The 27,896-nt window shown below is 45.1% G+C and overlaps 1 protein-coding gene across 4 annotated transcripts; it reads right to left on the bottom strand.

Moving 5' to 3' along the window:
- Positions 1-27,896, bottom strand: LOC6497312 (transcription factor hamlet). Of its 4 annotated transcripts, none has more exons than XM_014906151.3 (8): positions 27,143-27,896; positions 16,093-16,565; positions 12,640-12,771; positions 12,320-12,548; positions 7,966-8,098; positions 5,831-5,987; positions 1,872-2,837; positions 1-1,806 (listed from the first exon to the last, which is right to left on the bottom strand). In XM_014906151.3, the coding sequence occupies exons 1-8, from the start codon at positions 27,201-27,203 to the stop codon at positions 649-651; spliced, it is 3,309 nt and encodes a 1,102-aa protein (XP_014761637.1). In that variant the 5' UTR covers positions 27,204-27,896; the 3' UTR covers positions 1-648. The 4 variants fall into 4 exon arrangements, with proteins under 4 accessions (XP_014761637.1, XP_014761640.1, XP_032307458.1 ...); XM_014906154.3 differs by lacking the exon at positions 27,143-27,896 and adding an exon at positions 23,067-23,397; XM_032451567.2 differs by lacking the exon at positions 27,143-27,896 and adding an exon at positions 23,149-23,397.

Genomic DNA, 27,896 nt, shown 5'->3' with positions numbered 1-27,896 from the left:
TTATTATTTAATGCGATTCCTTCATATATTGATTTATCATTTTTCATAACGATCCTTTCTGGTTTCCTCATATATAATATGTATATTAATAATATAGTCAAACGTTAAGTAAATGTTATAAAATTGATTTTGTGTTGAGAATTGCAATAATTACCTCTATAAATACGTTACTTACATAGTATTATCGATTTACACTGACTTACTGACTTTAGTGTATACACAATCAAAATATCCATATATCCATATATATATTGTATAATCCACAAAGTTTCAAGATTAAAACTCGCATATATATGTATCTATGTCTATGTACAGATGTATGAATGAACTACATTTGAAAATGGACTCTAGTATATGGGGGGAGGATGGTGTCTAAGTAGTTTCCATATTACATGTGTATCGGGGTCTAACTTGTTCTTTATAGATTATATTATCTGGTATAGTTCTATGTTTGATGCTTCACCGTCTTTTTCCATTGATTGCATAGCTAATGTTTAGTTTGGTTTTTGTTTAGTAGTAGTTTTCGTTTCTGGAAATGGTAACTACTTAAAGATAAGATTCCCTCTCGGAGGCACACTTAAGTAAGAGTTAAAGTAAATTTTTTCATTAACAATAACAGGGTTTTCTCCGTCCGTTTCTTATGTGATCTTAAGAGCTTATTGTTATAGCTTTTGGATTGCTTTTGCTGCTGTTACTGCTATTGTTGTTGTTGTTCAGATTGATGCTGGTATCCTTTTCGAGGCTCACAGACTGGTCATCACTGTTGGGATACTCCTCGGTGTCCCCCTCCGCTCCAATCAGGCTGTTGGGGGTGTAGACGTGGTTCATGAAGGTCCGGATCTCCTCGAAGTACTCCTCGCGGTCCGCCATCCCGCCGGAGCTGGGCGAGTCGCGGAAGTTGTTGCCCTCCGCCTCGTGCTTCTTCACGTGCCGATCGAGATTCGTCTGCTGGCCGAAGGACCTGTCGCAGAGCTCACACCGGAAGGGGCGCTCCTTGTTGTGGATATTCCGCACGTGGCGCTGCAGGTTCGACGAGATGCTGAACGCCCGGTCGCAGTACTTGCACGGATACGGCTGCTCCCCGGTGTGGGTCCTCAGATGGCGCGTCAGATTCGCCGATCGGGGAAACACCTTGCCACAGAACTTGCACGTATACCGGTCCTTTGTCTTGAGTGCTGGGTTGCCCGTAGCGAATTTCACGGGCGGAAGCGGCCTCTTTGAAGCTGCGCTTTGCAGCAGAGCCTCAATGCCGGGCCGTCCGCCCGTTGGGCATAAAAAAGAATACCGGTTGCGGTAGATCTCCTCCAGCATCAGGGGGTGTATCTGGGGAGCAGTGTTGCTCTGGTAGCGGGCCACCAGAGCGGCCTCGGCAGCTCCAGCGGCCGCCACTGCCGCAGCCGCAGCCGCCGCTGCCGCTGTTACTGCCCCCTCGGACATGCTGCTCAGCTCGCCGCCGGCACTCGTGGGCGGCGAGGGTGAGGGCGTGAGTCCTGGCGAAGCGGTGGGAGTGGGGCTGCTGCCCTTGTAGGACTTCTGCGAGGTGGAGGACTCTCCCGAGCTGTGCGCCTTTCGCATCTTCATTGGCGGCTCCTCTCCTTCGGTGTCGTCTTCTTCGGTCCTGGGCAGGAACCGCATCAGGTTGGAGGACAAGAGGCGGTTTTCGGGTTGCAGGATCTCCGGGTAGTAGCCAGCATAGCGCTTGCGGCAGACAGACAGATCCAAAGGAGTATCCGCAGCGGGCTTGTCCAGGTCTTCTCCGGAGGTGGGATCTGTGGGAGGCGGTGTGCTCACAATGTCGATGGATTTCTAAAGAAAACATAGTCCAAGTTAGTCCACAAACTCCAAAAAATATGGAAAATATTTAAACTTACCCTGTCATCCTCGGCCTGCTGCTGATCCGGGCTGTCTGATCTCTCCGGCTCTGTTTTCACCTTCCGCTGCTCCTCGGTCTTTACCTCGTCCTTGTCGTGCCCCACTTCCCTCTTGAGGTCAAAGGATTCCTCGTCCTCTTCTTCGCCCTCGGACACATGCACCATTGGCTCTTCTTTGAGCTTTTTCTCGGCTTTCAAGGCCATGCTTTCGTCCTTCAGCTGGATATCCGTTTGGGGATCACCTTGGTGCATTTCCATGCCGGGTAACCCGAAGGGCAGCTGTTGGCGGAACGGTTGGCATGTTGGCATATTCATATCCAGAGGCGGTTTCGGAAAGAACAGCGGAAAGTTGGCCGCCCGCAGGGGACTTTGCGGGAAGATTCCGGGCAGGCCGTATGGCGGAAAGCCCGGAAAGAAGGGGGCTCCGTTGCGGAACATGAGGAATGGATTCGGAGGCGTCGACATGGCGGCTACGGCGGCAGCTGCTGCTGATGATGAAGATCCTGGCACCGAACCTGATCCCGGTCCTGAGGGCTCTCCGGCTGTGCCTGAGGATGTGGCTGTGGCTGCCAGTGGATGAGTGTGCGGGTGCTGGTGGTGCGGCAGTGGCTGCTGATGCGGATGATGGCGGTTGAGCGGCTGGCGGTACGATCCGGTGGAATCACAGAACTTCTTGTGCTTCGTCAGGGACGTGAGGGTGCTGAAGCTCTGGCTGCACTTGTCGCACTTTATCTGCATCCGGCAGGTGGCGTGCATCCGCTTGTGCCGGCACAGGTTCGAGAACTGCGTGTACGCCTTGGAGCAGACCTCGCAGGCGAAGGGCTTTACCGAGCTGTGGATGTGCTGGTGTTGCTTCAAGCCCGAGGAAGTTCCGAATGTTTTCCCGCACTCCGGACACGGATGACAGCGAGCTCCGACGTGGTAGGCGCGAATATGCCGCTGTAAATTCGAGGGGTCACAAAATACCTGCACAACAGATCAAAACAGGGCGGTGAGTCGCGATTGGTTTTTGAAAAAAAGTAGTGTACACAGAAAGAAATGTACGATATTTATGCAATATATATTTCAAATAGAAATCTAAATAAGACTACAAGCTAACTTATAGCTATGATATTCAAGTATTTCCTTTTCTAAGAGTCTAAAGATTTTGGCTCAGTGTATGAAATTGGGAACTGGTTGGGCGATCTGGTGCCAAATCGAAATGAAACGAAACTGAAATTAATCAATCATCTGGTGGTGTGGCTGCTGTGCTGCCTGGCCGCTTAAACGGATCTCCAGTTTCTGGGCTAGACAATGGTCTGAAGCTCTCCGCTATTACGCAAAGGTAACCAGAGCACCAACAATGCCACATCCATCTATCCATCCATCCACCCACCTCCGGCAGCGGCAGCGGCAGCTCCGAAACACCTTTGTCAATTATTACCATCGATTGCCGCAATTGTCATTGCTTGGATAAAATCATCTACATACTCTCCCGAAAGTGAATCAGGGCTGGACAAAATCAATTCTTAAAATCTAATTTGATCTTTAAAAACATTAATTTTGAGAGTAAAACTCTTGAAAACCATATTTATTTGTCTTAATTTTTAATTTAAATCAAAAACCAAGGTTGAGGGCCGAGAGGTGCCAGGGAGCTCCAACGTGGTGGATGCGAATATGTTGCTGTAAACACCACGGGTCACAAAATACCTTAAAAAGTTGTCAAAAAATTAATTTTGAGAGTTGAAGGCTTTCAAATCATATTCTAAAGTATATATAATATTAGGAAATTTCGTAGCCCCTTTATAATTAGAATTTCTTAGTCATTAAATCGAAGAGCAAGTGATCCCACTCACTTGCGACCAGCCCTAAATCCAAGGCATTCCGAGCGAAGCTCGCACATTTTGGATTTCGGAGTTGGCCAGCCAGAAGAAGGGGGTACGACGAAGGCAATGACAGATTGAGCCTGGGAGGACGATGAAGGGGGGGAGAGGACGTGGGGGTTCGGCAATGGCATCCAGTTTTGTGTACCCACTTCAAACTGGATTTCGGTCAGCAGTCTTGACTCCCCCGTCGTTGCTTTTACGAAACTGTTATGCCTAATCATGCTGTCATAATGCGCTACGAATTCATATCAAACGATGATCATGGCAGCCTTTTTTGTCTATCTCTATGAGCCGCACAAAAGCTGCAGGAGGGTGGCCGGCCAGGGGCAGGGAGAGGCGACACACAAGAATAGCTCGTGCTATAACTACATCAAATGGATTAGATTCAACTACTCTCCAAAACGGGGAAAAGGCAAAAAAAAAAACGACAATGACGACCATGGTGTTACAGCCACAGCAACAGCAACCTCGGAGGGCAGGAGGAACAACAGCACTGTGAAAAAATACTTGTCTTTCAATACCAGTTCCATCAACTACACCTTGGCAAGCAAACACTTTTTTCCCAGTGCATCTGAAAGATACAAGCAGTCGCGGCTTCACAGAGTTCAGTGTAGGTGTTTCGCCATTCGACTTGCCGGAGAAGTGGTCCAGACTCTCGGCTACGATAAGGAATGCTGGAGGGGCCTGCAGAAAGGATGAAGATGGCAGAACCCCGATGGCATACGTGGGGTCAGGCAAAAGCCATCAGTGGCCGAGGGGCTTTGGCCCGAAGATGAGATCAGTTTTGGTAGCCTAATGGAGTTGGGAGACTCCTGGAAACGAAAGGCTATCGATATAATGCGAGGCAAGCCTTAAGGACAAGGAATCCATTTAGTTTTAGAAAGCTTTACAAGATGGAGAGTCTTGTTTAAAAGTTCGTCATAATAGACATTACTGGGCGGGCGATCATGGACCAGAAAAGGCTGAGCTAAGCCCCCGAACAAAGCCTTGTAGATCCGTGGCAAATCCCTTTGGTAACGCTCTAAGCCGGCTGCCCAAAAACAAACAAAGCTGACAGCTGAGGCCTGGCTCTTTAGGGCCGGGACTGAAATCTCGGGATGGTAAAAAGCTTCGACCTCAGCGAAAGTCTCTCTGGCATAGAAGATCGATCATCATTTGTTTTGGGCCGAGTGGCTCCCGTTTAGGGATGGGTTTCCCTTTGGCAGGGGAACCACAATGCGTGCTACTTACATGCCACCGAAACAATTACAGAGCGCTAAGTAAACTAACTGTAATGCTCGGGACAGACATTCAAATACCGTTCGATTTGGAAATGGAAATGGACAAGGAAAAAGGGAAAAGCTATACTCGGTTGAAAGAAAAGGTATTGCTGCGACCACAAGATCGTTATCAGCATACCATTAAAGCATCTTTGGAATATGTCGATGCCGCATCGGCATTCAAATCCCCAGCTCGATGACAATGACGCATGAAACGAATCGTTCGATTTCTACGTTCGATCAATGGATGTTTCTTTTCTCGGACGACCAGATGATTCGATGGAGAGATGGATAGATGGATGGCTTGGATGGTTGCATGGCTAGATGGATGGTCGCCACAACTACAGCTCCAAGCCCTTCGATTTCGCCTCGGGCTTTGGCATTCAAAGGCACCATCAGAGGCACCTCCCCCCATCCATCCATCCATCCATCCAGCCATCCATCCATCCGCGATGAAGATGAACAATAAAAGCCCGGCACTGAACTTCGTCATTACGGGTCGCTTAAGTGTTTCTGTTTCGGATGAGTACACGCCCTGATTTCGAGCCAAAGCCATAGCCATAGAGCGCGTGCTGGAGTAAATTGTACTGTAGCACACTTAAGAGCCAAGTTAGCAGCCCGCGGCTATTGATCCGCTTGAAATCAAAAGTCTTTTTCAGTTGCCAGGCCAAGCTGATACAATAATTAATGACTGAGTAAGTTTTCTGGCCGATCAGGCGAAGGTTGTGTCGGCAACAGAAGCTTTTGCGGGTGAGGTTCCTCTTTCGGGATTTTCATAAATACTTCTTCAAAGTCCTATAGTCTAATATTTAGTGTTTGCTTTAATAAAACTCACCTTGGTGCAATTCTCACAGGAATACTTCCGAATGTTGTTGTGGGAGATGGCTTCGTGTTTGATCAACAGAGGACGATAGCAGAATCGCTGCGAACAGAGCTTGCAGGGGAAGTCGTCCTGCTTGAAGTGATGCACGCCCACCAGATGATCGTCCAAGCTGGAAAGGAAAGAACATATTAAGAATGAAATAAAGTTCGAGGTAGTGGCATTAGCTTCCTGGCTTTCCTGACTGACTTATCTGGCCGCCTGTCATCGCAAATGAAATTAGCATTGTGACATTTGGTGGAGGGCCCGCCAAATCCCTCGTCCTAGTCCTCACTGTCGCCCAAATCGCCGTGGCTCAATCAAAGTCATGTGCCACGGTTCACACGCCTTTGTGCTTGACGTCCGTCGGGATTTGGGCGCCCTACCACCCTTCTCCCGCCCAGCCGCTGGACGGGAGGCGTCAATTAGTCAAATGATGTTCAATATTTAATATGCACTGCCAGCTGATAGGCGATCTCTGAGGGAAAACGGTGTGGCTGCAGTGGCCAATGGGCCAGGCGTCCTTGATGGGGGGGCGGCCTTTCCAAGAGCGGTGCGTGGTGGTGCGATGCCTATCGCTCCGTGTGGGCGGGTGGAGCGGCAGAGCAAAATATAAAAAATAAGCCACACAAAATAAAGCAAAGCAAAACGATGTCGACAAGAGGCGGCAACGTTTTCATTTTCCTTTGTTTTGCTTTCGTTCTTTTTGTCATCGTCATGGAAGAGTTGATAGCTCCCCGATCTCCAGGCCCCACCACCCGGTACCTTTTACCTCAAGAGTGGGCGTTTGTTTGCCTTTCAGACCATGCATGTTCAACATCAGATAAATGGCAAAAAGTAAAATAGAGAGACAGCCTGGACACGCAGACATTGCTCACATAGCTAGCTTCCCTTCCATCCTCGACTCGACTCCTCATGTAAAATTCAATAAATCACGAGTACTGATAAGTGCCCCCAGGGGGTGGCAGCAGGACCAGCGGACGGGACGGAGTCCACCCACTCTTGTAACCGTAAACACACACTCTCGAAATCCACATCTCTGGCCAGCCATCAAATCAAAAAACTCGCTTTTAGCACTTCAACTTAAATATATGGGACTATCTGTGATTATATCCTCGGCACAGAAATGTCAATTGCGTGTTTTTCGTTGCTTCTGGGTCACTTACTTATTACAACCAAGAACGTTTGTAAATATTGAACAAAACTTTTGCATTAACCACTTGTGCGGCAGGATGTTGACATTTTAATGTCCGGAAGCGATAGAGCAAATTGGTGTGGTGTTGGAGATAGGACCTTAATTAGGGGGGCTGCCCTGACAAATCAATGAGAAAACAAACTAATCTGCATAAAAATTAGATGGATGGCGCCATAATACTAACTCCTTGGAATCAGATTAGTCTCCTAAGCCCACCGCTTTTCCTTCTTTCGAGATTTATCTCCCAGAGTTTAAGATCTGCTACTGAAACCCCTAAGCCAATCAGTAGAAATCGAAATGCCAGGCCAGTGCAGAAGCATTAAGTCTCAGTTAACACCTACAGATTGCACATTTGGGACCATAAAAAACCAATCACGGAACGGACCAAACCAAAACCAAACCAAATCAAGACCAAAACCATTTCAATTCATTTCCAGAGACCACTCTCACTTTCGGCCGAGTGCCGAAGTCACTTTAATGGCGCTTTTATTGGCCGCACTATTATCGCCATCAACTTTTAATTAAGATCGCCGCCGAAGCTCAGGCATACTGCTAATATATACTACGAACGACACTTAGATCCTAAGCAGACACTTTGTATCTGTGTTTATATTTCGGACGGATTTCTCTTTCAACTTCTATCTACAGACCGAAGACCGAAGACCGAACCTGCACACCCATAATTCTTTCGGGTAAGTTGGGAGCTAATTGGGGGCTTGTTTCTGGCGGTTTTTATATTTTTAGCAATTGGGCAACAAGCACAGTTTGATTTAGATTGCTGTCGATGCTGCTGTTTTTAAATGCCAAAGCAATTTCGCCCGCAGACATTCTCCTACGCGAACAGCACTTCTCCCAGGGGGTCTTGGGCTTATTGAGGCCAATTAATAGTGGCCCAGAGCCAAGTGCTCGTACTCACCGTTCTAAGTCCGGATAGACTTTATCACAGACCTCGCAGCGTATATCGAATCCGTGTTCGTCGTCTGTGAAGTCGATATCACCCTGGATGATTTTCTTATCTTTGGGGAATTCGTCACCGCTGTACAAAGAGCCTGAAAAGGAATCAAATTTTTATTGAAATTTTTAATTAAAATCATAGATGAACTTGTACTAGTAATTTAAAAAAAAATATTTTGGATATTTGTTGAAAAGCTTTGAGGATCACTAGCACTCACAATGTCTTAGGGGGATCTCTACTATTCTCTATTTCTCAGTGATCTATAATATCCAGACTGATCCTTAAGCTTCCACTTTGGAGTAAGCACTTCGCACACAACCGTTCGGCTTCGCGTTTGATGAACAAGTGTGTCGCTTGCAGAGCATAATGCCGACGAGCTAATGTTTTGTTTGCCCGCTAACAACCTGCGGCAGGTCCTTTTTTTTTTTGGCCAGGACGCACTGACATATGACCACACAGACACACTCACTCACTCGACACACACACAGAGGCAAACACGCAAACATTTAACAAAAATTGGTAGCAGAGACGAAATCGTGTGCATTCATATATGGCACTCGAATAGCTTGACGTTGAATAGATAATTGTCCCGAGCGCGAGCAAGGCAAAGGTAAAGGTAAGACACCCTTGACCACCCCTCCCCCACCCCTCTCGCAGAGTGGTGCCTCAGTTAACATGGCCAACTCCTGGCGGGTGCCAAGTGCAGGGGTGCACGGCGAAAAACCACCAAGTGGAAAAATAATGGTTCCTGGCATACAAGTTTTAGATAATTTTTCTGCTCCCGATTTTCTTTCAGTTCGCTTCCGAAAAAAAGTTCGTAGGGGAAATGAGTGTTGAATGCTAGTTCAGAGGTTGAGTGAGTGGGGGTGGGGTAGGGTGCACGCTAGCTGGCGGGGTGGGCAGTGGACAACCACCAGGTGACACCAACACAAACAGAGTCTTGAGCACACACACCAACCGAGCACGGAGCACCGCTAAGGGATGTTGCCGATGACCAAAGATTATGCGTGCAAACACATCCAAGGGGTCAGCAGTCAGTCCAGCTAGTCACTCAGTCAGTTAGCTAGTCACCCCTCAACCTCGGCCACCCCCACCTCCTCAATCACTCTGCATATTCCATATTTTAACTGAGCGGTTCCATTGGACTGATTTCGTTCGAAAAGTCATAGCACCTTACCGCGCTGGAAGCCCGGCTTCCAAACAGGTGTTGCCTCTCAAGGCGGCCCACCCCCTACTGGCCGGGGGTGGCTTGGCCTCACAACCTCACAACCCCCTCGGCCGATCGCGCCGTGCACTGGTAATTGCTGTTTTGGGTCAAAAGTTAATTTTCAGCGTGTGCAGTATGGCCCGTAGAGGGCAGCGAAGATTCCCACGTCTCAGACTCAGACTTTTCCTTCTGGCCTGGACTTGCACTTGGCAGTTGGTAGTTGTCCTTGTTTTGGGGTGGGGAGGCGTGGGATATTAGGTGCAGAGGGAGGGAGTCACTCCTAGGGGGTGGGATAGGGAGTTGAGGTGGACTAGATGACACCACATATGGTGTTTCTGGGCAGATGGGCGGGTAGGCACCTTGAGCCTCTCAAAGCCTGGGAAAATTTTCAAGATAGAGGGGCAATAGACTTAACTTGGAGGAATGGAATATTTTATTAAATTTTTGTAGAATTATTCACTATTTAAAAATATGAATATATGTCTGGGATAAGACTAGACTTAACTTTTAAAGCCCTGTATTATAAGACAACAATTCATCAAAATCACAGGCTTAATTAAACCCTCCCATCGCCCCCTTGAAGTCAGACCCTCCATTAGTCCATCAATTCCTTATCGTCCTGCCCCCTGTCAGCATCCCCCGAAATCCTTTCAATCCTTTCACGCCTTTCACCGGCTGACGCCTGATTCCCTCATCACTATTCTCCATTCTCGGGCAGCTGAATCCCTCCTTCATCCGACAGATTGCTGCCAGCCCGACCAAAACAGACTGACAATTCAATAGATGCATTGTCAGGAGGCTGCTGCTGCTGCTGCTGCAGGATGTGGATCGAAAGGAGGGCGGGCGAACTCTTTGACGTGCCAATTACATTCCCCGCCGGAATCCGCCACTGGCTAGCCAGCCAGAAAGCCTGACTGCCTGACCCTGAGCCTGAATCGGAATCTGAATCCGAATCGGAGGCTATATCAATCGCTAAACGGAAGCCGAATCTGTTGACAAATGATTGATTGAATTATTTACACCTTACAGTGTACCGCCACTGCTGCTGCTGCTGCTGCTGCCGAGCTGCAAAATCAAAGTTAGATCCGCCTGCTAATCGATTTGGCAGCAGTTTGTTATTAACAAGCTGGCTGAGTAAAAAAAAAAAAACAGAATAAAGGGTTAGGTGGCACTCCTAATGATGCTCGAAACTGACACACGATGATCATTTAGTCGAAGACGCGACACGGGCTCTTTTCAGCTCAGCTTGTATTGCTTTTTCGATTGTCAGCCCTCACTTCTCATTAATCATCCATCGGTCCCACTCTGGCGACAAACTGTCAGTCCCTCGGCTCTATCTGCGAGTTAGTTAAGATTTCGTTTATGGGCTTGGTCTTGGTCTTGGTCTTGGTTGTGGTCTTGGTCTTGGCGTGTGTTCTGCCAGTTGGCACTGCCGCAGATACGAATGTATCTAAATGTGTTTTGTGTATGGCTTGTTCCATTGTTTGATTGGTCGATTGAAGAGCTGCCGCTGCCTAAGCCGAAAGCCATCTCAAAAGTGTTTGTATTTGATTTGGAGAATGGTTTCTTGTCTTATTCCTTGGCCTTTGAAGCATAGACCAGGTGAAGGGAGTTTGGTTGACAGCTACTGGTGGGTTTTAGCTTAATGTGGCTTAATTTTTACTTAAAAACTAGTAGCAATTATTTTAAAAACTGTTTTATTATAAATATTTTAAAATTCCCCTAGTCAGACAGCAACATTTTCTCAGGACCTTCTGTTATTTCGATCCTACCCTGCATTTTCATTATCCTAGTTACAAAAATTCTCATGCAGTTCTCAGCCAAAAAGGACTCATTAAATATTCCTTAAAAGTAACGGTCAAACTTGCACTCCCTCTCCTGGAAATAAGCTGAACCTACCGATCCTAACTTGCTACAGTTTCAACCACACTTCCAGCGCAGCTTGTCACCTTTTCTTTTCCGTGACTTTGATCGCGTTGCCACCCCCGTGCTGCACTAGTGGCCTACGTATCCTTTACGTAGGACATCTGGTGCGCTCAAGGACCTCGTCTTCATAGCCTGGGATAGCCTGGGACCGGCGGAATGAGTTTCCCCGACCGGCCGACCGTAAACTACGAGAAAACTTGCCCGAAAATACGTTAAAAAGCTAGCAGGGAAAGGGAGGTCCTTCACAGGTGCCATTTTTTAATGGAAAAGCGGGTTAAAAAATACAAAACTTGACAGTTACTGGCTTGGATTGTTGATTGGATTGAAAAACTGAAAAGTTTTAATGCCATATTGTTGTAAGGCAGCTATGATCCGTCAGATAAGCTATATGGAATGGCTATAGCCATTAACTTCATAATGTATTCAAATTTTAAGCCGACTCGCTGGCGAAAACAATTTTAGATTTAAAGTCGCGATAATCAGAAACAGAAACAGAGAAGGAGTGTGAAACAGCCAATGAGCTATCCATAAATCCCACATGTTTATAATCAAACACGCCTCGGCTTCCCCGGCAGGGTAGCAGGATTAGGATTAAATTGAGCGTGTGTCATTTTGAATGTCAGCAGCATACAGGATATTCGAAGGATACGCTGCGTTCTGTATCGGAGGCACAATCTCGGACCCTTTGTTTGCTGATGGATCGCTAATGAAATTATCAAACATTTTAATAACAAATGAAAACATGTGCGGTTGCCGGAATATTGCATGGGCGCTTGCGCACAAATTGATCGCATTTAAGGGTGGCTTTGGCCAGTGGAAAGTGAAAAAGGGTGCTGCTCCCAGGAGGGATGCTGAGGCTGAGCCCTCATCAGCCCTGAGCCGGCTGCCGGAGATCGTATCAGATTGCATCCGCTCGTGCCGGGAATGGTGTCACGAGCATTGCTGCCACCGGATCTCGAATCCATTGGCGTTGACATGATATTCTGACCTGACCCACAGTGGTGGCGTTACGCGTTAATTGCCCGGCACCACAGCTGCGTTTATTAGCCACACCAGCATAGGCTGTCCGTAAGTAATAATATGAACATTGTTTTCAGTGGCAATTCAAGATTAAATCATTTTTGGGTAATTTTTTTAATGTATAGTGAGGTAAACCCTATTTTTTTCAACAGAAGCACTCACCATTATCACGGTCACTGCGATCGTCGCCCGCCAGGGAGCTGCCACCGCCTCCACTGTTCACTCCCGAGGATGAGGCGGCTGCCACTGCCGCTGCTGCTGCTGCGGCGGCTGCCGCCAGGACTCCCCCTCCGGCAACGAAGCTCTCATTAATCTGCACCGGACTATGGGGCCTGCCGTCCACGACCATCTCGACGCCAGCACTTACATGGCAATTCGTCTCGTACCACAGCTATTAAAAAAAGTAAAAAAAAGGGAAAAAAGTAATTATTAAAAATTATTTTGACACGTGCGGGAAGCGGGAAACGGGAAGGGGTACTCACACAGCCGTGATCGATGTAGCTCTGCAGATTGGCCTTCGAAATGCCCTCGTCCTGCACAACGCGGATCTTTTTCAGCCACGCCGAAACCTCGGATGTGGGCTCGAGCCATCCGTTATAGTGGCCAGCCTGGGCCTGGAAAAATTAACAATGGGGGTAACTATTACTAACTATTAATTATAAACTAATAAAAGTTTTTAAAATATAGAGTCCTATTCTTAAAATTTCTGACTCTGACTGGTGGCGCCGCCTAGCGCTGAAGTATATGTCTTTGGCAAGCCAAGACACGAACCGCGTAGGTACAATACAAAATGGTGTACCTGAAACAGCCATGTTGGGCGGCCATGCTCTACTTAAATAATAAAATTATGTTATATTAAAATGTTTTTAATTAATATATATATTTTAAAATAAAATTAAGCCAAAAATTTTCATTTAATTCATTATAATTTATAAATAAGTAGCAGCCTAAGTGCACCATCTAAAAATCATGCCCTGGAAGCACGGTTGCCATTCCAAAAAAATTTTTTGTACCAAAATTTTGAAAAAATGTACCAATTTGGGCAAAAATGTACCACAAATTTTTCTCGGTATTTTTTAAAACTAAAATTTCTTAACGTTTTTTTTAAATGATCTTTTATTATTTCACGTACTTATTATTTTATGTATTTCACAATTTATAACTGTTTACGTAGTGATGGACCTTACGTTGGCTCATACATATTTTCTCAATTTCAGACGGAACATCGCAAATCGACTGCATGCGATATTTTTCAGTGTTAGTAATGGTTCCATTTCTAACTGATACAAAATTTGTGCTTGGTGGAACAGAGCCATTTGTTAAAATAATATGTGTGAACATAAAATTTTTTGAAAAAAGACCAGGCATATTGAAAATGTACCAAAATGAAAAAAAGTGATCCAATGTACCAACGCATAAAAAATGTACCAGTTGTGGTACATTTGTACCAAAAATGGCAACCGTGCCTGGAAGGCACAAGGCCGCGGAGCAGACTCCCAACCTCAGCAAGGTCATGTTTAAAAGAACAATAACACAGGGGAGCAGACAAAAAAACCACCAACAGTTTTGTTTACAAAATAAAAGTGACGGCGCCGGCCTAAAACACGCATAATTTGCACAAATCGTTGGCGACGGCGGCTGCCGTCGGTTTTTAATAATTTTTTTTTTTGTATTTCGCGGCTGCCACTGAGAAAACCACCGCCTTAGACGCTGTGACGCCGAAACTCGGAGGCAAGCGCAAATTAAAAAAAAAATATATGAGTCGAAAAAAAAAAATCAAACTCTTCAAAAAGAAAACCCACAAAAACCAAACTGAATGACTTTGCGTATGCGCAACGTTTAAGCCGCCGCCGTCAGGCTCTTGTCTATGAAGTCGTTTGGAAAAACGGCATTTTACAGTTTTTGATTAAGTGGTGTATGTGTGTGTGTGTGCGTTCTGAGGGGGAGGTCCTAGATCCAGGGACAGGGAGAGAGAGCGGCGGTGGCAGAGCCTGCGGCATATGTGTGCACGCTCCAAAAATTAAGTTAACAACGCCTCAAGAGGCCTCTTCTGCCCCGCGGAATATGCCGTGAAAAAAAAATAAAATAAATAAATGAAATAAACTTTGCATTTGCAGGATGAGGGGAGGTGGATGGGTTAGGGCGGTCATGGGGGTGTGGAGTGGTGTGGTTCGTTGTCCTCAAGTGGTTGGCCAAACAAGTAGGTTGCAGTCTGTGTTTCGAACCGGGGGAAAATCTCCTCACAAGTTATAGTTGCAAATAAAATATAATTGGAAGGGCCACTGAAATCGTCATCAAAGAGGGGGAGCTTTTTATTGAAACTAAAAACTATAAATATGGAATTATAATGATCCAGAAAAGTATCTCAAGATATGCAGTAAGCTCTCAGTCAATCTACTTCTTGAACACTACACCTCCTCTTCATATTTCCCACAGACCATATGTAGTTTTCCAGAAAACAACTCCATCGACAAGCTATTTCTTGGCTATTTAAAACCAAAAAGGAAATTGAAATTCGATGCAGCCACTAAAAAATGATAAGATCATCATCAGGCGAGGCACAGATCCATAACAAACGTTCGTCGCCAATTGTGGAATTGTGTAGAAACTAGTGACAGTTTTTGGCAAACAGTGACGGTTGCCGGTTTTGTCCGTCGATAATCCCTGGACGGCATCACACATGTCCTTGCCTATTCATAACTTTATTAAAAAGGAGCCAGAGCCAGAGCCAGAGCCAGAGCCAGCAGCAGGAGTAAAACATGAAACAGTCAATGGGCAAGAAAAATATTTACGCGCCAGAGATAATCTCAAAGTGTTGGGTCGACGGAACTGGCTTCGAATTGCCAGATCCGAACCTCATCCTTCCGAAGGATCAGAGTGTGGAGGAACGGTAGCTGCTGATCGGTGGCAGAAAGATACCCGGCCAATGTATCTGTCAAAACGGAAATGTGAACTAGAAAAGTGCGCTTGATTTGAGGATCATCCAGGAATAAAAGGCAGGACGACCTAAAACGCAAAAAGGGATCTGCAGTTCTGTTATTTTTGCAATTTTCGCTCGAGTGGCAGAAACAATATTTTCCTTTTTTTTTGTCGCCAGCGTAGGTAAACGAAGGGATCTCCCAGCTACAAATTGTCAACAGGACGAGGCGCGATAATTTGATTGGATTGTCTACAGACTATAGTCTATAGTCTGTAGTCCTTCGGGAGGGAGGAAAGTGTCAGTTGACTGACTGACTGACAACCGATCAAGGGGTTCTCTCTACCATCCCGGTCCGGATCCCGATCCCGATCCCGATCCCTAATTGGAATCATCAGCCGGCCTCGACTTAAGCCTCATTTGGGGTGCACTTTGTGGATTTTCGTCCTGGTTTTCCACACCGTCCACTCCGGCAAAGGTAAATTAGCTCTGGCTACGGATTAGGCACATTTGACTGACAATTGATACCCAACCCCCCGGCCGTGGTAGCGATCGCTCTAATCAAATCTCTTTCCAATCGTTTGGTTTTCTATGCGAAAAACCCAAAAAAATAATCAAAAAAAGTATATACCCAGGAAGATTCAATTCGGTGGCAATTTTTGCGCAATTTTCGCACATAAAAAATGGTCTGGCTCTGATAGGATTAAGTTTCCCGATCGACCCAGAAAATGGGAAATTTGAGAATGTCGAAATGCTGGCACATGTGAATAAGGACATCAATAAAATTTTTAGGGTAAAAACTATAAAAATAAATGAGATATTACTAGTACAGTTCTGGTAGGTACTTTGGACTATACTAGCCTTGATATTTTAAGTAAAAATTAATTAATACAAATTTTTAAAAAGGGGGAACTACACTACTCGGAAGTTAATCAATCCCCTCAGAAGCCATAGAACCATTCTTTTAAAGAAATTCATTGTTTAAACTAATAATTAAAGGGGATTCTGCTGCACTCACCTTCCACGCCAGCTGCATATCGTTCGGCTGATGGCAGAGGTTCACCGGAAAGGGCCCGTACCGGGTGCCCCTTGGGAGTGGGGTCTTTGCGTAGACGCCGCTCTCGCGGATGTCCAGATCACAGACGGGTTCGCGCCTCCGCGCCCACTCCTGCAAGAGCTGCAAGTTCTCCATGCTGGCGGCAGATCCTGCAGCGGCGGCGGCAGATTCTATTCCTGGCACCGGCAACGTGGGAGGCGGGGGCTGTAGCTGGAGATGATTGGAGTGATTCTGCAGAAGAGGATGGTCCTGATTGCTTGGCGGAGACCCTTCTGCCTGCGAATGGCGAGTGGCAAAGGGGTCCTCGATCTGATCGGGCCGCGGCGGGAATCCCTGACTCCTCCCACTGAGATCCAGGTGGTGGTGGTGGAGATGGTGGTGATGACGCACAACACTCGCACTTGGGTCGAAGTCGTCACTGCCGTTGGAGCCTGCTGTTGAAGAGAGACACCGATTAGATGTGACTTTTCCGACCGCTGTCGCCACTCGACAGCCACTAATCCTAGTCAGTTTCTGTTGTTCGCCTGTCAAGTGACTCCCAAAAATAATAAACAGATAAAGAGAACATAGTCGAAGAGGTTCAGGTATTTCAGGGAGTATCTCTGTGCGATTTTGCAATGCACTGAACTGTCAGCGGTTCCCGGGGCCCGGGGACCGTTCCCGGGCCGCCTATCACTCACCCACTCTATACAATCGTATCGGAACAGCCGTATCTTCCCGCAAGACAGGTGTCTCTATAGTCTCTACCCTTCCCGCGAAAGGGGAATATCTGTTACTTCGCACCGTTTCCGATTTCCCCGAGCAGGCTGAGAAAATAACTGAACTGGATAAGTATCCGGCTAGACAAATATTTAAACTATTTTGTTGACACAATAATACGAATAACGAATTACGATTTACGAATGAAATAGCTTTGATTTATGTGGGGAGCACTACGAGTCGAGCTGAAGTCAGGAGCACGAATAGATAGACCCCTGTCCTGCGACTCGGCCTATATAGACAGTTTGGGGTGACGGGAAAGTCAAGGATAGAGATGTCTTGAAAGTTTTCAACTTCAAGGATCTAGTACGGTGAAGTGCATCGCCAAGTTGCCAGACTGTTCTCCTCTAACAACCGATATAAAGATAATCGGGGGGGCTTGAAACACGCACAAATTACCCGGCGATTATATTGATATTGGTTTCGGGTTCGTGTTTGGTTTCTTGTCTTGTCCATCCGCCTTGTTCGAGCACTCGACACTAAATCGTAATTTGAGCTGTTAGACAAAATATGACAGCGTTCGGACCAGATAACGAGAAGGCAGCAACGGTAATGGTAATGGTAATGGTAACAGTTAGTGTTACTGCTACCCAAGAACCAGATAAGTATCGGCCATATAAATAAACCACAAGGCAAGGCGCAAACAATGTGCCACAAAAACAAACACTTTCGGTTCAGTTCGTTTCGGTTCTCAACCTGCCGCATTTCGCATGTCCATCGTCGCGTCGGCACCCTCCATTTGTTTACCTTCCACCATCAGCATCCTTCACAACTTCGATTTCTACAACTATTCTTCCGATTCTTCCGATTTCTATTTCCAGAGCCAGCGGACCAGCTTCACACCATTCAGCGAAATATTTCTGAAGTAGGCCACTTCAAACGTAGTTCCTTTATCCAAACCGCACACCACACACCACACACACCTACTCTCGAGTGCACTCATCCCCGGGTTATCCTCGCGATTATTTGACAACCCAATTGTTATTCACTTTACTTTTTGTTTCTTACCCAACCATGCACATGTGTTTTCGGGTTTCGGTTAGTTTCTTGCCTTGTTAGTCGGAGGAACCTTCGACTAATTTGTGTTTTAGGTTTTTAGGTAATCACATTTGGTGCTGGCTGGCTGATAAAGTGGACCATAAATGGTTAATTGCCAGCGTGTGGGGTGCAGGGTGGTGATAAGTGTGGATCGATTTTAATGGGTTTACTTAGGGCTTACCAGTGTTTACTTGCCCACTTAAAAGTTGGGGCGACAAGTGAACTAACTGGCCAGAAGATTAAAAGATGTTTTTGGGCTTCACCATCAGACAGAGCGACTAGTTGGAATGTAACAAAAAGTAATCTTCTGGTATTTTAATAGGTATTACCCTATTAGGTAACTAAAAACTGATTCGCTTTTGTTCGCTAAATAGAGTAATTGTAATCAGAGTATTTTTGGGTAGAGGCTGAACATTTTAGTTGCTATCCACTGATTAGTTTAAGTTTCCAAAGAATTTATCATCGAGTTTTTAAAAGGGATTATTTTGGTTCTTGAGAGAATTGCTTATCCCGAGTTAGTCCCAATTATTGTACAATCAGTAAGCTCTTCTAAAACAGAGATTCCTCGTAACTCCCATTGTTTACTATGGATTCACACAGTTCGCGGTAGTACGGATTTATTGGAAAATGGAGTCGCGGAACACGGAACTTGTTTACATTACATCCCGACGTAAAGAAACCAACCTGATATGACGTAGCGATCGAACAGCATGATGCTTTCGTTTTCAAACTTTACGGGTAAACTATCACAATCAACAAATGCCACACAATGGTTGTTAATATTCTCATAACACGCGTCGCAACATCACTGCGTATACTTGATGCGTTTTGATAGATCTTTTGCAGATTTTTCAGATTTTCCGATTCTACGTGATGTGGAGTTTTCCGGATTTTGTCCACTTTTTGGTGTGTCGTCTCTATCTGCCGGGTGTCTTCGCAAGACTGAGTGCCACCAGCGATATCGCAAAAAAAACATACAACAGAACGCAACGGAATTGTGTCTGTGAAGTAAACTGTGGCAGAGACGCTGACTGAGACGGAGACTGAGACTGCGACTGCGGCTGCGACGACGACGGCAACTGCGACAGCGACCACGACTGTGATTCGGATTCCAATTCCGATTGCGATTGCCAGCACGCTCGGCACGGCAACAAAGTGAAAACTGAACTATCTGGAGGATGCGATGCTACGCCGATGATGGGTTCTCCGCTTGCCAGTTGAATGGGAATTTTTCGGGTGGGATTTTGGGTATGGGTTGTTGGGAAATTGGAATCTCTGGCTGGTTGGCTGCCGCAAGCGTGTACCGGGGGTGGGTCGGACGCCTCCTGCCCCTCGTGCCTTCGCCTCTCATCTGGCCCAGAGATCGGCTCAGAGATGTCCTGTGTGTGTCTTCCTCCGGTCGAGGACCTAGGGGATGAAACTGCAGAGAGAACGTCGCATAGCCTGGCGAGAGAACAGCCTCCTCCTAGCTCTGCCTCTCGTGCGGCGAATCGGTCGTCGGTCTGGCATGGTCTTTCTCTTTTCCGCCCCTTTGGAATCTGTGTCAGTTCGCAGTCATTATTATTATCTAAACTTGTGACTCTGACTTCGAATCCTCGGAGCCAGCAGCCCAGCAGCCACAGAAAGGATAATGGACACGGAGAGTGGCAGAGCGAGAGCGAGACTGAGTGGAAGGGAGATGGGGCATCCACGAGAGAGCATCGCCTTATTTACCCCTCGGCTTTTCCTATCAGAGTGTGTGGCTATGTATCTCTGAGATACACAGACAAGAGCAGCCTGCATTGAGGGAGGAGTCAGGATAATAGGGCGGTCACATCTTCGCATTCATTATGCACTCTGCTATATATAGACATCTATATACTCACGCAGCAATGGAGGCGCAACTACAGATACAGATACAGACACAGATACAAATGCAGATACAGATACAGATACATAGATACGGATTCTGTTCTCTTTAGACTGCTGGTAACAGTCGTGTGTCTGTCTCTGTTGCGCTCTGGTGTTTGATTGTTTGCGGTTGGTCCAGACACCACCCAGCGCCCCACCGCACCACCACCCAATCACCCACTCTCCCCCCCCACCGAAACCACAGCTTGTACACACTCCCCTCCCCACCACACCCGCCATAGTCAGACAAAGTGGAAAGTTGCCCGGGCTTGTGGTTGCCATATCCTTAGCATCCATTTCGGTATGTGGGGCGGTGGGGGCCTTGTGGGTTAGCCCGGGCTCTGCCTGGTTCCCCCTCGCCATGGCAGCCCGCTCCAAAGCGTGCGCAATAAGCACACATTAAGCTAATGGCCCTGTGTGGGTGCTGACTTGCTACCTTCTGCTCTAGGTATACGTGTTTTCCAACCTTTCTGCCCCTCGACCTCTGACTGTTTGCTGGACAGAGAGAACTCCCAGCCATAATTGAAAGCGACGACGACTTTTAGCCTGCGGCGGACTTTCGGGCAAAGTGTGCCGGGCTGATTTCCTGGCTTCTCCCCCACTCGCTTTCCCTGCCTCGTGTTTGCTCTTTTTTTCCAAGGAGTCGGGAGTGACAGGTACATGGGCTTTTTGCCTTTTGGCCGGCAACTAAATTTTTGTATCTGTCGTTAAAGTTTTTGGGGCCTGGACTCTTTTTTTTTGTGTTTCTGGGGTGGAATTAACTGTTGTTTGGTGTTTGGCCTAGTAATGGTGAGTGGGGGACTTGTTTAAATGGGGGATTCCTAAAATATTCTTCACTTCTAATACACTTTCTTCCTAAAGGATTACCTAAAAGATTAAACATCTACTCCTTCTAGACGTCATGGAAATTTTAGACAGCGTTCCCATCGCTTTCAACCAAAGACGGTGAGCTCTGAATAGCAAAAGATCAGTTCAGCCCACTTTAGGGCCGTATATATGTCATTTCATTGTGATTGGGTCATAAATTTGTTCACTTGTTATTTATTTGCATGAACACTTGAAGGCCATTAACTCTTACCCGGGCGTTTCCCCTTTCCCAGCTGGGACAGGGGCACGGGCACCCATAAAATACAAATTTCGTATAGAAGGTGCCAGCCCTTCGTATCAGTGCCTGGCTCTGTAACTCTTGGGCTCGTGTATCCGTATCTGTTTGCGTTTGTCAAACAGAACCACTCAATTAGGACCTCACTGCATACGGGCCCAGGCAGCAGAAATATCCGTGGAGGGGTGCGGGTTAAATATATTGGTGGCATGTCATCGCCAACAAAGAGGGCGCTAGGGGTTGAATTCCTCCGACTCTGACTCTACTGCTAATAGTGTTAAATTAAAACAACATAAGCGACAACGAGCCACCTCTTGTCACATAACTCATCACACACGACAGCGCCAGGAAGATACAAGCGATGAGTATCTTTATTTGCATTTCGATCAGAGGCCCATTTCGCGTATGATAGCCCATAATTCATTAGCCAACACGCCTCGGAAAGTCAATAACTTGCAATGGGTAGACCCTCCCCAAAGAAAATGCATAACCATGAATGATCTGAACAGATCAGATAGTCATTGTTGGCGAAAGGCAATAAAATTTAAATCCCACAAAGGATATCAGTTCATTGTGGTAAAAAGAGTAATAAATTTCTACCCTTTCTAATAGAAAGTTAGAAGCTTAACTTTAAATATTACAGACTTAAATATTACAGACTCTCTACAATTAATTCTTAATTTATCTTGAAGAAAACCCATCCTTAAGACATCCTTTTTAGTCATAAGCTCTCTTAAAATGGCAGCTGAAATTTAAATTTTATGGCGCCAAAAAAAAAGGAAACAAACTTCGCTTAAAGATCAGCTGAATGTCCCGAGGCCAGACCACTTCCTTTATAGTTTAGATGAAAAAAAATCGGACTCCAAGTGAGTTCCATTCTGAGTCAGTGACTCTGGCTTGTCTCTGTGGAAGTCCTGTTGGTAGTAATTAACCCAGCAGGATGCTGATCTTTGACTCTAACTGTCTGCACCAGGACAAAGGATTTACCCTGCTTCTTTCCTTTATTAATGACTTTTTACAAGCTGGAGGAGTTGAGGAAAATAAAGTTCTTTAAAAAATCAAAAGTCTTCTCCGTCCACATATGCCATTGTTCGGTCGGATTTTAAGTGGCGGGCTGAGTGTGATGGAATGCCCTTCTCCTGGCACAACAAGAACTACGGTTCATGTGAGTAGTTCCAGCACGTATGTCGGTTTTCTTACAATTTAGGTCATTAACATAAGACTTTTAGGAAGAAATAAAGTAAGTCCTTAAAGGAGAGGACTCTTAAGAAAGATGGTTCTAGAACTATTTATTCAATCAATAAAATGAGAAACCTTAAATAATTTTTGTTAAAAGACAACTTCCCCGAAAGTATGGCTACTGTTTGCTTCATCTCTCCACCCAATAGCTGTAAGCTTTTCTTTACCTATTCCTGTGCCCTCGTCTGTACTTATTTGGGTATCAGGCTCTGTTGATCTTGTAAACCTAGCAACTCCAATTGTGCGCGTACTATTGACAGGGCAGGACTCGCTGCGAATGCTCTATAGTGATTCCCATCCCAATGCCAATTCAGGTCGCTTTTGATTCCAACTCCGACTGCTGTTCCATTGTTTTGCATTCGCGTCTCGAGGCGGAGCGGAAGTCGTCCTTCTCTCTACCCGAACCTAAGCGCGGACAAATGAGTGAAGCAGGGGAATACCTCTCCGGTGAGTTCTCAAGTCAAAATCAGTGAGACAGCCAGCCATCCGGGTCAGGACTATAATTACGGCAAGGTCAAATCGTTGAGGATGATTTTCCCTCTCTTACCAACCGAGGGATGGAGGATGGAGGAGGCGTGAACTAGAGATCGTAACTTAATACCAGCCAAAGCTGCAACTCAGCTCGGTCCTCGGGACTCGGATTCAACTCATCCTGGCAGCACGCGAGCGCAATTTGAAATGTGCAGCGGAAGTGGCAGAAGACAGTAGGCAGCAGACAGGAGGCAGATACCAGAATGCAGAAGGCAGAAGGATACCCGCCAGATACCCTCTGCTTCCTGTCTTCCGACGCACGTTCCAAAATCGCATCTGCCGCGCCACTGCACACGGAAGAGGGGAGGTTACTGCCAGAGATCAGATCAAGGCGCTGACCTCAAACATGCACAATTAATTGGAAAATGTCACTCACATGTAACCCTTTTTTTTAATGATTTTTCTCGGGAATTTCCTTGGGAATTTTCAATTAATTTTTGCACCCAAAAACTGCACACCTTTTTGGTTTAATTAGCGTGAGAATTTCGCGGATCGGCACACATAGACTCTAGTTATGTGGTAAGTTATTTGTGCACTTGGATGTTACAATTATTTCAATCTTAAATGCTTCGAGCATTTTTTATTTGCCGGCGCAAATCTCGGGCACCGTCGCGGTCGCCCCAACACCAGCAACAAATTATCACAAACTTAGCCCGGAGCTGGCTGCTCGACAATTGATTGCCCCTTTCTGTCAGAAGCGGCTGGATCGCCACGGAGCGTTTAGAGAGCTCCGAGCGAGGGAGAGGAGCGAGTAAGCACACGATGACAAGTTGCTATTAAAAATAAGAAACACATCGGCAAGCAGTGAGTCTGAGAAGAGACCTCCAAAAAGCTAACCCTGTGGGTGTTTTTTTTTTGATAAAAGTTCGTGTCGGAGGATCACTTCGGCATTAGCTCGGTCCAAGCTGACCGCCTCTGCCATATATGTGTACTCTGCACCCCAAGCGAGTGATATCTTTGGCAAAGTTACTATCTATTCTATAAGTTGAAACAATTTATGGGACGGGAAAAGGCTATATATACCGCTGCGAAATAATATTTTGGATGGATACAGATTAGTTCGCTGCTTACTCATGTTTAGACAGCGCGGATAAGTGAATGAATGAAGGGAACTCGATAGGCATTATCTTTACAACTGTCTATCGAGACGCAATAAACTTGTTATTTGTTAATAGTAGTCTCATAAATATGATCTAATGTCTAATGGACTTTGAATGTCCAATTTTAGTTCATTACTGTAATCTACAAATGAGTTGTAAGTTTGAGCAAAAAGTAAAGAGATACAGGACTAATAGTCCCCTCAATACACCATACCCATACACCACCATGCTCGCTCTTTGTTTCTGTGATTTCCCTTGAAATTCTCTGTTTATACAGCCAGTATCAGTACCCCTACGTAGCATAGATATCTATAATGACCACTGACACGTATTCCGTATCAAAACATAAACAATTTTGTGGGGAAGTGCCACTGCCACGCTTATAAACAATAGGCCAGTGACAAGACACTGACGGTTACGCCGATAGTGCCAAGCCGATCATATACCATATCCGTACTAGTGTGGGTCCAGTCCGATGTGGTGCCCACAGCCATATAAACAGAACCCAATCGGTTTCCCTGCAATTTCCCATCTAAATAAACGATCTGTTGGTGCTCTCCAGAGTCGTTTATCTGCAACAGAAGTCTTGACGTAATGCTGCAACAAAAGACCACTGCGAGTGGGTCGTACAGATAAACTACACTCTGGGAAGAACTAGGAGATATTATTATAATATTAATAAAATATAAAGAGTTATAAAATAAAATAAATTTAAATCGTCTAGCCATCCATCAAAACAGAACCCACCCAGCAATGCCTTGTCTTCTCCACATCACGTATACGCACAGTCGGCCCGTGACTATCGTGGAACTCTGGCATCTAGGCGACGAGTTCGTCAGGTCCGTTCCACTCATGTGCAATCGCCGTGGCGACAAGAAAACACTTTTGCTTTCGGACAGTAAAACGTCGCTGGTGAGTCCGAGAAATCGAATCGAATCGAATCAGATCGTATAGAATTGAAACGACCAAATAAATGTCAAAAGCTTGTGTATCTGGCAATAAATTTTCGAAATTGGAAGAATAATTCGGGTGGCTGTAAATTCATAAAAATATCAGGTGCATGCGCCATCTACCCGTCCCCCCTATCCGCCTTGGTGATATTTTTTTTTTTCGATGAAGCAACGCAATTCAGAAGAGAGCAGCAGAAAAGAACAAGTCAGGAGAATCGACCCAAGAGTGCACCATAAAGCGAAGTTAGACGTGGGTTCTGATAGATGATATCATCAGGAAATACAAACAAAGGTTCCCTCGTCTTACTCTACCGATTCCTATGTGTATTTAACCCATTTAATGGCCCATATTTATTTATTTTTGGGTAATTGGAGGAAGAAATTCCCAGTGTGTTTTTTGGGAGTTTTCTGCAACTTTTAATCAAGTACCACGGTCTTCAAAAAATTAAAAATTTAAAAAAAAAATAATAATTCTTAGGACAGGAAATATTTTGTGTACTATTTGTTTAAATCAAAAATGGGTTAAACACTCTCACTACTTAGAAAGATGGAAATAAAAGTCAAGTAGCGCCTCGGGGAACTTCATAAATTACTGCTTTATAGAGTATCCAAAAGTACTGGCCATAAAGCGTGTACTCTGATAACCCAGTACATCGCAACATGCCCCTAATCATGATCCCAACTGGGCAACTTATCTGGCGTTTATCTCCTCAGGTGGGTAGAGGTGGTCTGCTCCATTACTGCAAATTCTATCTGACCCGGCGATCTGACCAAGTTTACACCCAAAAATTTAAGACGCCCAATTCATGTCTTCTTCCATTATCTGCACGAGAGCTATAAATTTCCAAAGTGCGACACTTTTATATTGATGAATTTATGGTGCTTAATGTGTTGAGAAATATAAGCCACAACAACAGCGGCAACAATTGAATGATTGGTGTTTGAGTCTTCTATTATCAGGCGACACCGAATGCTATGTTTTATGATCCTATATATAGCTTGTTTCTTGCCTAATTGAATGATATGATAGGAGGTTTTAGAAAATATTTTAATGGCTCTTAATACAATCGATTCACAGGCCATAAAGGTGCGATAAGGCGCTGAGTTTTTACCATCGGCCAGAGTCGAGACCCGATCGTATGGGAAACGATGTGAAGATAGTGCGCAATGATGGTCCCGATAGCCACAACTTTTGGCTATCGCCGGTAGATTAGCAATTTTTTTGGGAAGCTCGTGTCAGATTGTAGATTTTAGTGGCCGGAAAGGGTATAATTGGGTGTCATTAGGTTATTTTTGGTTTACAAAATATGTTATTAGTCAAAGGAATTATCCTTCACTATTTTATAATTTTAAGGAAATAAAAGGGTGTTATATTTGATATATTTAACACACATAAACTCAAAACTGTAAATTGTTAGAAATCACAACGGAAGGCTCCGTCTCTCAACGCATAGTTTGCGTCATCTTAATGAAAACTAAAACGACGCTTAACGATATAAGGATATCCGGCGTACTTTTGACGACATTCAATTTATAAAATATCATCCAACAGAACCTTATCGAGGTATAAGTTGCATTTACGAAAAAGGGGAACAAACTAAATGGCTTTTGAAAAATGTATGATAATTCTTACGCAAGATGGGCTTCTACTTGGCATGTGCCACATTCAATGCCAATTGATTGCGCAGACATAGCACGCGAAAGACTTATCAGTTGTAAAGACCCAGTTTCCAGTCAGACTTCTCAAAAGAAAAAAAAACCTTAAAACTAATGTTTATCTGAAAAAAACAATTCTTTCCAAAAATTGTCGAGAAGCAATCTACTAAGGCCTATGTGGTACGAAATTTCCATTTAAAACATATGGTTATGCTGTTTAAGGGCACGGGCTTCGGCACAAGTCTCCGTATATGGCCTGACTTGTGCCCCTCCAGGGATCAGTCGAAGTAACATTTCACAGCACTCTTCTCTGGCGCAGAGATTATTTTATTTCTTAGTGCCCTCCAGGGAAAAATAAGCTGATTCACGAACAGTTCCAATGTTATTTCTCAACTTTTATATAATTTTAAACATAATATCATAATACAATAGAAAATATTCCAAATAAGGGTTATGCTTCCGGCGTTTAATGTAAAATCTTGAAATTAAGAGAAACTAGACTTTGGAGACTTATTAAACTAGATTTATAGAACTATAGAACTTATAGAACTACACTTATTAATAACTCGACATGATGACTAATGCTTATTTTAAATATGTTTTAATAACCCAGTATTCTGTCTATAAACTGATGTACTTAGGGAATTATTAATGGGTATCCTAAGGGCAATATATAAAGAATTTTTGTTGATCATCGATAAAATGAATTGACATTTATTTCGAATATTTTATTAATTAAAACTTACCCAGATTGAACTTTCTTGCAATCGCTTTAGATCGCATGATAATCTCCAATAAAGACGTCATTAATCTAGTCTTGTTCTATATCCATGCTAAGAAACTAAGGGGTTAAGGAAAATCCTTTTCAACAATTCAGCCGCAAAAGGACCTTTGACATTGACATCCACCGTTCCTTCTATCACTTCCACTCTCTGCCAGCCACTTGCTCGCCAAATACGAGTGTGTTTTTTTTGCAAGTTAGGCCCAGAAGAAGTCGAAACAATTAGAAACCACTTTTGCAAAACAAGACCACGAGTCCATCGCATGGGGTGGACAACCGACACAGTTTTATTTGCATAGAATCCGGGTAGCTGGGGTAAGCATTTTAAAATTGTGGTTTGGGGAATGTTTGTTGGTTTTTTCTTTTAGGTTTTTTTTTTTAGTTTTTAGCGTACGCGGGGTGAGAAAAATAAAGGAAAACCCAAACAAAACCGTCGGCAAAAAGGTATAGTTTTTTAGTTTGTTGTTTGGGAAAGTCAGCTTAAGGCACACACAGTCGAAATGCGAAAATGGAATTGTAGCTGGAACGAACATAGCCCCCCCACACCCGAAACAATACGATACGATACGAATCGAGTCGAAAATAAAAACCACCTGAACACACCAGCCCCACAAAACTCCTCGAAAGCGACTGACGACGAGACTCGGGACAGAAAACAGTGGCAGAAGCCGAGAAACAGAAAATGAACTACGGAGCAGCGCAGAGAACGCCGACTATTT

This window comes from Drosophila ananassae, chromosome 3R (genome assembly GCF_017639315.1).
Source record: "Drosophila ananassae strain 14024-0371.13 chromosome 3R, ASM1763931v2, whole genome shotgun sequence".
Lineage (NCBI taxonomy): Eukaryota > Metazoa > Arthropoda > Insecta > Diptera > Drosophilidae > Drosophila > Drosophila ananassae.
The sequence above is the reverse complement of the archived record's forward strand: the minus strand, read 5'-3'. Positions and strand labels throughout refer to the sequence as shown.